The 12,180-nt window shown below is 46.2% G+C and overlaps 1 protein-coding gene across 2 annotated transcripts in view; it reads left to right on the top strand.

Moving 5' to 3' along the window:
- The window catches only part of GYPC (glycophorin C (Gerbich blood group)), a 43,664-nt gene extending 33,802 nt beyond the window's left edge, over positions 1 to 9,862 (top strand). For both annotated transcript variants that reach the window (XM_090279116.1, XM_090279120.1), the window contains 2 exons: positions 7,450 to 7,500; positions 9,184 to 9,862. In XM_090279116.1, coding sequence (XP_090135242.1) covers positions 7,450 to 7,500; positions 9,184 to 9,380 — 248 coding nt within the window. In that variant the 3' untranslated portion in view covers positions 9,381 to 9,862. The remainder of the gene's footprint in view (positions 1 to 7,449; positions 7,501 to 9,183) is intronic.
- Positions 9,863 to 12,180: the final 2,318 nt, after the last annotated feature.

Consider the following 12,180-nt stretch of genomic DNA (forward strand, 5'->3'; position numbering starts at 1 on the left):
GGCCAAGTATAGGGGGCACTTTTTTTTTCAACTTTAGTTTAATGTGATAAGAAAAGAACATTTAATGTGAGATCCACCCTCTTAACAAATGTTTCAGTGTACATTACATTTGACTATATATAGGCACAGTGGTATATAGCTGATATCTATAGCTTACTCACCTTGCTTCACTGAAATTCTATGCCCCTCATTACCAAATCCACTTCCCTAATATCCCCATCTCCTGACCACTACCTTTCCACTCCTTGGTTCCATGAATTTGACTACTTTAGATTTTTCATCAAAATGGAACTATATAATATTTCTTCTTCTATGACTAGCTTGTCCTTTAGGAGCTATAAAGTGGATTGAGACCAAAGCTTTCATTTCGACTAGACTTTTCCTGAAAGGAACTTGAATGTGGCAGAACCTGTCCACCATGCCATCCCTGCCAAGGACAGACACACAGAGTGTGTCCTGTCAGCGAGGAAGGGAGGAAAGAAGCTGTGTCCCCTTGCAGGGCATCTTCCTCTTCCTCAGCTGCTTCCCCTACCACAGAGCCCTCCTCTCTGCTCCTGCTCATCTCAGCACCTCCCCGCTGCAGGCATGACTGTAGGAGACCAACACAAAAAATGAAATTGTGAACAAATAGTTGTTTTGCATATCCATGCCCTTAATTTGGTAAGGGGATGTGTAAAATTAACTTGCTAACAAAGCCTTGCTTTCATTCATTTGTATTTTATTTTCCCCCAAAACATCATGAAAAATAGTAGTGGTAGCCCCAGGCCAGTGCATGGAGCTCTGGTAGAGAGATCATGTAACTAAGACAAGGACCAAATGGAGGGCTGGGTCCTGGGGGCACAGAGTCACCCAGTGTGGTTGGAAAGAACTAGAATTGGGAGCTGTTTTGATAACCTCAGGGAAGCTGTGATCACAGTGTAAGAAAGGCTGTGATTGAGAAGGCTGTAGAGCAATGGAAGAACCAGGCAAGGATGGCCAGAATGAGTGTTCAAAGTCATTTCCAACCCAAAGCTGCAGTGATCCCAACCACTGATAAATGCATACTCACTACGATGTTAACAACAGATGATTTTAATTACTCCATCCCTTCTCCCTGAGTCTTTTGAAAGAAAAGCTATCCTGTGACCTTACAGTGCAAACCTAGCTAAGCTGAGGTTACAATGGTTGCCTTTCAAGGAATTTAAAGACCTTTCTAACCTGACCTCTCTGACACTCATTGAACTTAGTGCACCTCTCTGCAAGACAAACTCAGAGATAATTGATTCTAGAGGCCAAATCCAATAAATATAAATAATATATTTATAAATATAAATATTTATATAAATATAAATATATTTATATTAAATATTAAATATATTAAATAAATATATTAATATTTATTAAATAAATATAAATATAGAAATTGACACAGACTCAGAAAGGGCAGGGCAAAATCATGGATTGAGGAGAAAGAAACTTTTCTCTATACTCCAAGATTCCTTTGGCTGTTCTAAAAATTAAATCTACATGAGACAAATTAACAAAAGAAAATAACCAAATTTAATTACATATGTACATATGGGAATCCCACATACATAGGGGTTCAGAGACAGAAAGGGAGAATGAGGTATATATGGAATTCTGAGATAAGGATGAGGCAAGATCCCTTGGGACTTCAGAGAGAAGGAAGTTTTTGCAATTACTGAGCAGCCCTTTACTAATTAGGAATTTGCCCTTTCCTATATATAGGTCAAAAAAGATTATCTCTGATAATCTCTTATTACGGGCAAGACCCATAATTTAGGTTCTCTTAGGTAGTTAAAGGGAGCAGGAGTTTCTCTTGAGCCTGCAGGGTCTGGGTTGCCTTTGGCTCGTTAATAATCTGAATCTCGAAAAGGTACATCTTGGAATGACTCATTCTGAACCCCTACGTGAATGAGGATGAAGAGACTGAGGATGGTCACAGGGATAAAGAAAAAAGAAGAGATGGAAGAGATGAAGAAACAGGATGGCAAAAGGAGAAAAACTGAGTCTGCCTATTTCCGTTATAAGGTTCTTTTGCCTAAGACTGAAATCCAAAGGACAATGTAGCCCTCAGAGAATTCTAGCCACAGGGCCCTCAATCAGTTTGGGAAATGAGAAGGACCTTTCTAGTATCTGTAGGAAGATACTGAAACCCAGAGATCCTTGAGAAGCTGCTGACCAGGATGCCAATGATGACCTCAAGGAACTACCAGAAAAGAAAACTTGTAGCCAACAGCCCTGCGATTTCTAATATGCACCTGGGACCTGGTCCCTGAGAGGCCAGAGCCCCCCTTATCTCCACTCACAGAAACAAGAATCTAGGTGAGGACTACTGGAATTCGACCGCAGCTCACCTTGCTCATCCACAAGGACAGCCCAGGAAAAGCAAAAGAGGAGTTCTGGTCACTGAGTGCACCAGCTCTTTCCCCACTGTGCACTTTATTACTGGAATCAAAAATGTCTACTTGAAGCATCTCTTTACCAGGTCATACAAAGGGTGTGGGAACACAAGACTCAGGTCATTTAGAGCATGCAGCCACAGTTCCACTGTCCAGTGATAAACCAGATGGCTTGTGGGAGACACCCACTAGGGTGCAGGATTGGGCAGGCAGGTCAGACGGGGCAGGACCTGTTTGGACTTCTAGCCTGAGGTCAGCTCTGAGAGCCAATTCTGAAGACCCACTCCTACTCCTTGTCATTAAGTAACACATGTTTATTGTATATAGTTTTGAAATTACATAAAACTGTACTTTAGAAGAAAATGCCACAATAACCCCATCCACCATTCAAATCTATGACCTCAAAGTCTCAAGTGTATTTCCTTTTATTCCTTATTCTAAGACTTTTTAAAATAATTAACATACTTTATATTTACAGGATCCTATTTCTTTCCTTTACATTTTTTTACTTTACATTTTACTGTAAGCGTTTTCTCCTATCACTAAGACTTCCCATGCATCATTTCAATAACTGCATAATATTCTATCATATAGGTATATTGTAATTTACATAACCAGTTTCCTAACGTGGAATATTTACATTCTTCTCTTCCTTTTATTTTCTATTTTAAACCATATTGCAATATACTTGCCTTAGCATGAATTTTTTTTTCCAGTTCAGATTATTTCTCTAGACTCAATTAATAGAAAGTTTTTGATTCTCAGGGTGACATATTTGCCAAATAGTGTACAGGATCATTAAAGGTACCCACTTTGAGGCCATGTCAATGCTGTCAAAAATGGTAAGTAATACTCAAACAGCCAGCGTATGTGGGCAGTGCACTAGGTACTCCCACATACTCACAAGGACCTTACACCATAGTAATGCTACAAAACTGAGGTGCGAGAGGCTGCAGCACTCCCAATACAGTCCAGGGTGGTTTGGAGCTCAGTTTCTCTGACCCTAACTCTTTCTCTTGTGCACTTCACACCTGGCCAACAACAATGCACACATGCGCACAAATATGCAGGCAGGCACCCATCCCTGAGCCTGGCAGAGGGGCTTCTTGTGTGCCCCCACCACATTGAGATGTAGCTGGGGCTGGAAGTAGACACATCCAGGGCCTTCTGTGCTACAGCCACTTCTGATGGAGCTCAGAGTTGGGAAGTCAAGCAAACACTGATTGAGGCACACAGCCCCACTCTTGAATCTCCAAAATATATCCAAGCATCAATCCATTTCCTTTGATGTTTCGGTGCTCCCGATATCTTCCTTTGCAAAAGCACCTTCCTGCATTTCCTGCTGCACCACCTGAGCCCAGGCACACACTTAAATAAGTCAGCAGTGGTTGTCCTTCCTTCCACAGTCTCACTGAAATCATTGAGCAAATATGGAGTCATCTGAGAGAACTTCAGACCCATCCCAGGATGAAGAGACTGTGTTACCCAACATTCCAGGTCAGGGGCCCAAACCAAGGTCTTTCTGCACAGTGTTGTTTGTGCCAATAGAAGGGGACTGTGTTCTATAAAGCAGAGCAGAAACTTTATTCTTTGATCAAGGAATGGAGAAGGATGAGCTCATGCTCTAATGGTACCTTCTCCTTGACTGGGAGGGGCCTTCTGTATTTATAGTCTGTGACATGAAGTGATTAAATTCCTTTAGACATGTGTATTTATTCTTCTTTTGTACCCAGCTCTTTTGTGCACAGTCCTTTTTACACATGATGCCCTGTTGCCATTTTGGTTTCTGCATTCAACACCTTGGTCTTTGCATATGGTGGGAAATCCTTTTTAGTTCCTGCAAGCAAGCGTAGCTCATGACATAATTTAGGTATTGGAAACATTAGTCTTTTAGTTGATATCCCAGTGACAACTGCAATCCCTGATTAGCCACTGATCAGAGGGCACGTGCACCTATCAGACCCTGGCTCAGAGCTGCCTGTCCCCTCACCCAGCTCATCCTGGAGCTAGGTGGGGGAGTCAGCATAGATGATAAATGCTTAGAGTTCACTGTGCCAGCTCTCCAACTGTATCAGCTGGCTCCAAAAGAAAGGACAGTGATCTCAGAGTTGTGGTGGGGGCAGCTGTGACTGTCACTTCTTTTTTTTTTTTTTTAATTTATTTATTTTTATTTATTTGTTTATTTATTTATTTATTTTTAGAGAGAGGGGAAAGGAGAAAGAGAGAAAGAGAAACATCACTGTGTGATTGCCTCTCACTTGCGCCCCCAACTGGGGACCTGATGTGCAACCTAGTCATGTGCCCTGACTGGGAATCGAACCAGCAACTCTTGGCTCGCAGGCCGACGTTCAATCCACTGAGCCACAGCAGCCAGGGCTTGTGACTGTCACTTCTTAATTGCATTGTTGAGGGAGTACCAGGCCCCTCAGTCCTTGCAAAGGATATTGTGTAATAGCAGTTGGACCAAGCCATGTGGTCTATAGCCACTCTTACAGTCACAAGTTCAGTAGTTTTCTGAGGGGGGATCCTATACCAGCAGTGTCACCTGGGAATATGTTAAGAATAAATGTTCTCAGGCCCACCCAGACCTGATGAATCAGAGTCTGAGGCAGTGGGGCAATTGTCCAGTGAGTGGAGTAAGACACCCCCAGTTTTGATTCACATTCAAGTTAGAGAACAATGCCTTAGCTGTCAGCTCACAAGAACCCTGTTAGGCTAGGGTATTTCTGTCTGTTTTGCACATGAAGAAAGGGAGGCTTTGGAGTTGAGGTAAGTTTCCTGAGAAATTCCTCCTGACCACATAGGTATAACCTACCTCAAGATAGGTAAGGTGGAATATGGTATTACTTGAGAAGACTAATCAGACTCCTTATGGTATTTAATTCCTTGCTCATTAGGGCCTTGTGCCTTGTACTAGAATAATGATGGTAAATATGTTAATCTGTTCCATTCTTACCCATAATACAACCCATTGCTACAAATGCTGCCATGGTCCCATTGTTTTTTACTCTGGCCCAAGAATGGAGACAAAGGGAAGGAGCGAGGGAGAAACAAAGAATGAGAAGAGAGAGATAAAATAGCTTAGAAAGCACCAGGACCCCTCTCATGAAATTGGGGGACATTTAGGTAGAGCTTCGATTTTACTTATGCACATATACCACAAGCACAGGGACTTGAGCCACAATGTAAATGGTGTTTCTTAGGGTCACACTCACCATCATGTTCAGGACCCTGATTCAGACATGAACACTATAAGAGGGAGTAAACCAAATCCTTAGTCCTACAGCATTTTGTTCAAGGGAAGCCCAACTAAGAGATCAAGCAATAAGCAGGCAGATGGAGAACAAAGCCAAGGAAAGCTAATTTGGGTAATGGAAGTGAAGTGGCTGAGTGCCACAACTCTGGGATTCTGAACCCCTGATTTGGATACCCAGCTGCAGGCCTCACCACAAGGTCAGGGCCAAGACCAGAGCCACACGGCGAAGTGCAGGGACAACAGATGCTTCCAGTGAGTTGGAGGATGTTGAGAGGGAAAGAAAAGAGAAAGACTGCTCTGCTGCTACACTCATCACTTCCCTGTGGATGCAGGGGAAAGCAGGGAGGCAGGCTGGTACAACCATGGTGGCCTCAGGAAATTCCAGTGTGGGAAGAATGTTCTTAAACTATGGAAGTGATGGCACATGTCCTGGAGGCTAAGAAGGAGGAGGAACACTGGGTTGGTTCTCCGTGCATTTACTAGACACAGGCCTTGGGCAAAGCTGCCATTTAGCACATTGCATATGGGTGGCGAGAATTCTCATCATTTCTAAAAAGCATTTAAATTCCCCGGTATGCAACGTGTTAAGCTCCCTCTAATCCTACAGCAAGCCAGCACAATGGAAGGGTTCTCTGTTCTTTAAGTTACAAATAATAAAATGCATGCCCAAAGAGGTTAAGTAACTTGTTGAAATTTCACAGTCAAAAAAGGGGCTGACCCGTGTTTTGAGGTTCCCTAGCACGATAGCACCCACTGCCAGGGCTGGGAACATCTTTTGCCCGTACAATCTGCAGTTCGGTTGCAGCGCGATCTCTCCTGGTGTCCCAGGTCCATAGCCAGCCTGCGCCTGTCCTCTGGTCAAAAGAAAGCAGCTCCTGGAGGCGGCAGGTCACAGGGTACTGCCCTCCCATGTAGGCAACATTTCCTCTCCAGCAGGCAAGGCAGTGTAGGTGCAGCTGACAAGGTGGGAGATGTCAGCAGCAGCTGGGTCCTTGGGGAATGCGACTGTGGCATTTCTCAGATGGTGACAGAGAGCAGTGGTCAGGCCCTGGCCCCAGGGATGCAAACTGACCCTTCCTTCTCTTTTGTTTTCTGGTGAAGCTGTGTGGGGGAAGTTCTCCTTTTTCTTGCAAGGCTCTATCTTCACGCCTCCCATCCACCTCTAATGACTCTTTCTTCTGCCTCAGGTGGAAGTGTCCCCTTCCTATTTCCCATTGCCCACCTGGTCCAGCTGGAGCACAAGGCCAAGTACTTGGGGAGTGAGTTCCTTTGAATTGGGGGGTAAGGATAGCTTCAGACTAGGAGGTCTGGGTGTTCTGGAAAGTGGAAGATAATGTCAACCTTCAAAATCATGAAGGGAAACAGGATTGTCATGAGTCGTTGGAGAGTTCCCATGTGATACGGTGTCCATGATAGCTATGCAGTGGCAGCCACATGTGGCACTTGAGGATTATCTGAGGAATCAACAGGTCTGGTCAGAAAGGTCACCTTACCAAGTGCTCTCAGGTGGTGATGCCTTTGTGTGAGTCTGATTTTGGTTCAGGAGGAGCACTACTATTGGGGGAGGGACAGGAACCTTTGTGGTTGTGAAAGGCTCTTGTTGGAGTTTCTCATTCTCTGTGCACCCCTGACCAGAGGTCTATCCATGCAACATGCTGTTTCCTGTCTTCTCTGGGCCTGTTAACAGAACTCCTCACATGTGAGCAAAGGGTACATGCAGGCTAGGCTGAGATGCTGCCAGTGTGGAGGAACTTCCTCTCTCAACTTAGGGCTCCTTTGTTCTTTTCACAGAGCCTGACCCCACGATGGCCTGGATGACAATGGACATCGCCATCATTGCAGGTGAGCTGGCCTTGCGCCCTTCTAGTAGTCAGGGGGGTCAGAAGAAACACCCAGAGGAGAACCCATCTGAAGGCTTGGGCCAGTGGGTGGCCAGTGCCTTGGTTCTCTCGAAGATGGTTTTGAATGCAGACTGGAAGAGTCTGGCCCTGTAAGAAAACATCCAACACAGTGTCCAGTGGGCGAGGGTAAGACAAGAGCGGCACTGAGTGTACCAGGTCAGGGTTCTCACAGGGCTGTGGAATCATGGAGATTGGGGGCTGAAGATAGAGCCGCTGTATTGGGAAGGTGGCCTGGATGGACCAGGGCTCCCTGAACTCTTTCCTGTATCCTCATCTCACCCCACTCCCTGTCCTGGGTCCACACCCCCAAGAAATGTGACCCTGATCTAGCCTTGCTTCAAACCCTGCACTGGCCCCACTGGTCATGGTTGTGACCCCAAACTGTGCTTTAGAAAGAACTAGGTTTGGGAGCTGTAGTCTGCTGTTCCTTTCTGAGATTCACATATCCCCACAGCTCATTAGCCACTCAGGGACTTCACTATTAGATATAAATAAGAAAAAGCAGGCCCTCAAACTCCTGCTAGGTTCTATGTAACTGATGTTCTCCAGTTTATTGGACCCCCAAACCCTTCTTTTCCTTAGATGGTATCATTAACATCATGCAGACAAAGTGCTGTCCTGAAGGCAGCAAGAAGTTTAGGAAATTGTTCCTCAAAGATGGGACTTGGGAACAGTTTTCACTAACATCCCCCAAAACCCATAAATAAACCTATACTCTTAAGTTGAAGCATAGGTCTTGCTCTGTGGCTTCAAAGCAAATACCTAAATTCACATCTCCCCCCTGCCCCACACCAGGGGCTGCCCATTAGCCCTGCTCAAACTCTCTAGTCTTCCCCTCTCACCCATACACCAAGGCCCCCTGTGACCTGGCTCTACTGACCAACCCTCAAACCTCATCGTTCAACCCTTCCTGACTCCAGATGAAGGAATGGCTGCTCTTCACACCCCACACCCCACACCCTCACACACATCCTCCAAGATCCCATCCCCTCTCAGTCTACTGCTTGGCCAACCCCTGACCTCTTCAGTTCAGGAGAGTTGGGTGGGGTGATGAGCAGTGAAGCCACATGTTACCCAAACCATCCTGTCCTGGGGGCCCAAGCTCAGCAAAATTCAAGGCCCTACTCTTTCTCCCTGAATAGTGCACATTAGGCAGACAACTCCAACCCGATTTCCAGCACCTTTCTGATTCTAGCACTTTAAGCCTCATGGCCCAGGAAACCCCTGTTTTAAAACTGAAACTTCTGAGACCCCTAAACCCCCTCAGTTTTAGGCAAACCCACATAGTTACATTATAGAAATTATAAATCATGCACATAGGTCAATGTACTGTGCACCTGCTCCTGATCAGGGATCAAGTCTGGAGTACTATTCCAGCCCTTGTCTGCCAAGCGCTGAAGTGGGGATGGAGGAGAGAGGAAGGAAAGAAGGGAGAGAAGGGGAACTCACATGAGCACTGATGAGGGTCAAGCATCCACAGGCAGGGGGAGGAGTGGCAGGAATAAGACAGCCTGTCTCAGGGTTGGTGTTCTTGTAGCAGCGAGTCTGTCCCGCCACAATGCCTGTGTGTCCCGATCCCTTGTTCTGGTTTCACACAGAGCTGCGCGTTTCCTCCTACCCACAGGAGTGATCGCTGCTGTGGCCTTCTTCCTGGTCGGCCTCCTTGTCCTCATGCTACACTACATGTACCGGCACAAGGGCACTTACCATACCAATGAGGACAAGGGCACAGAGTTTGCCGAGAGCGTGGATGCAGCCCTGCAGGATGACCTGTCTCTTCAAGATGCTGGTGACAGCAGCAGAAAGGAGTACTTTATCTGAGGGGCACCAGGCCTCACCTCCCCCAACACCTTCTTCTACTCCACAACTTCACTCCACCACCCGCACCATCCAGCAGACTGTAAGAGCACCCACCTCAGCCCAAGATGGGGAACACTGGGTGCTGGGCCAGGGAGCTGGGAGAAAAAGAAGAGGAACTCAGTCAGGAGAATCCTCTCTCAGGGACACAGTGACCACTCAGGAAGCCAGCCTTTGCTCTGCCAGAGGGAAAAACATCTGGATCATCCTAGGCAGTGCAATTTGTCCTCAGTGTGGTGTGTAAGTCCTTGCTGGGTCTGAGTGGGGTGAGTGGGCCTAGGGGACAAGGAAGTGGGGAAGTGAGTCAGCACTATGCTGATTGGAACAATGGCATCAAATGTCAGTCCTTGACATCTATGGGAATAGCAGGTAACAGAGCTAAAGACACCTTAGTCTTCCACTGATCCGTTTCTAAGTGAATGGAAATAAATTTGAATTGTAACTGAGCACTCAGAGTCAAACAGTATTACCATAATTGTCTGGGGAAGAGTAAACACCATCTAGAACTGGCTTTTCACCAGTGCAACTGTGTGCCTCTGATAGAGTCTGCATGTATGCCTGCATACATGGAGCTGTACCATCCACGTCTGGCTCCATTGCTGGTCCCAACACGGACAGCACACAGGGCTCTTGGGCCCACCAGGGGAGGGAGGGACCAGTGACTAGCATTTTTTTCCCCCACACAGGCCCTAGCTTCCTGAAACAAATGTAAGGGTGGAATGTTCCTCTAGAAATAGGTTGTTCCCATCACCAGGGCATGGGATGAAGCATTGATTCTCTAGTACACTATTAGAAAAAGTGGACCTATTAAACAAATATGAGTGAACCCTATCCTTCCCATAATAACAGTGCCTGGAACATAGACTCCTTGGGTTTGGGCCCTGGCTCCCCTTTCCTGGTCCTGGAACTTGGTCAACTGCCCTCACAATTTTTGTCCCTCTGTGCATATCCCTCCATGGTACCCACTCTCAGTGTTGATGGCAGTAACAAATGTGCCAAATGTTCAGTGTTGTTTTTTGATGTCAACATGTGGTATAGGACATAGACTATGTATGTGTAGGTTAACAAAGTTCCTCATTGTACCACTTCTAAATGCTTCCTGAATAGTGTTCATAATTTAAAATGAATAGCAGAAAAGAAAGGTGAACTTACTAACCATTCTCTTTCATAAGAATCTCTCTAAGACCCCAAGCAGCTCAGCAATCACCCAGAAACCAAAAGCTCCAAGATTAAAGACTTCACACTGGTTACCAGGAACTCCCTAGGGCTCAGATTTCCAAAAGCTGCACCATGTACAACTGAGTTAGCAAAAATTTCCCCAGGCAATCTCCCTAGGCAGATAATGGATCCAAACTCAGTTGGGAATGACTGACCACCAACTAAAGGAGCTGAAAGTCCTGGGGTTGTCATAGGGCAGAGAGACAGAAGAAATGAAGCTGGCCAAGAGGTGAGATGGTTCTCTGCTGACCCAAGTTTGCTGGCCCTCCACTGTCTCGTCCATACAATGAAGGCCTTGGCTGTACCTACATGTCCCAAACTGTTCTATTGAACACTGCTTGACAAAATGGTGATAAACAGCCCAAACACAAAGGATACCCCAGGTGAAAATAGGTTTGGAAAATGACATATTAAGCCAAGTTAAAGAAGTAAAGGCTTACCAGCATCTCTAGTGTTCCAATGTGTGCTAGAACTCAAGGTGTGAGGAGTAGGGAAATTAATGCAGCCTTCCCCAAGTAAATTTGGGCAGAGACCCATTTCTTCTCAGAATACCTACTAAAAATTTATGGACCGAAGTTCCACAGAACATGTTTGGGAAACACTAAACTAACATCCCTTCCTATTGTGACATCACTTTAGGTTTTTGAGAATATGTGGGCATATGGCCTCGTCCTCAAGCATTGTAAGCATAGATCACTGTCTAGTGCACCCAGAACCCACACATAGACAGGCCTTTCTTTTAAAAAAGCTCTAGGGAGAGAGGTTGAGCTGGTGCCTTTGTGGGGAAGGACATTGATCCCTCTTCCTTCCTTCCCTCCCTCTCTCCCTCCCCGAACTAGTCCAGCAGTCCTCTATCTGAGAACTGATCCACGGGAGGTGGGCTCTCTATCCCCTCACCTCATCTCCCTCACCTGCCCTAGTCCTCACCCTCCTTGCCTATGTAGTGTCCTAGAAAACTCTATGGAAGTACAGCCTGCTCCCAGCCCACTGGGTCCCCAGGCCCAGCCAGAATCAGAGGCAGTGTGACATGGAAGCTATAGGGTTGATTTGTCCAAGGTAACCAGTCCAGATGCCACCCAAGTCCCTTGGCACCCTGTGTGAAATTCCAGCCTCCAGCCTCTGCATGCAGTTCCTCCTTTTATCCTCTCAGTAACCCTTTAGACTTATAGAAACTGAGGCTCAGAAAGACTGAAGGGCTTGTTGGAGGTCACATGGCTTCCAAGAGAGCAGCAGGAGGAATTTCCTTCCTTCCACAGGCTGTGGTGAATCAGAAAAGTCTTTTCATGGGGGCGGATCAGGGGCACCAGAACTCAGGGATGCTGGAATGGCCCAGTGTCAGGGTCAGAGCACCCCACGCCTGACCAACAATTACTTGGGCTCCTGTGTCAACATCCCCATCCTCAGTGAGGGCTGGCCTGGGGAAGAGCAGCTGAGTGGTGGGAGTTGGTGCCCAAGTAGAGTCTCAAGCTGTTGGCCATTGGTGGGATGGTTAGCAGGGTAAAGTCTTTCAGTTAGATCACACCTCATCCCCATCTCAAGCACCCAT

This window comes from Furipterus horrens, unplaced genomic scaffold (genome assembly GCF_987537825.1).
Source record: "Furipterus horrens unplaced genomic scaffold, mFurHor1.1.pri manual_scaffold_1, whole genome shotgun sequence".
NCBI classification, from domain to species: domain Eukaryota; kingdom Metazoa; phylum Chordata; class Mammalia; order Chiroptera; family Furipteridae; genus Furipterus; species Furipterus horrens.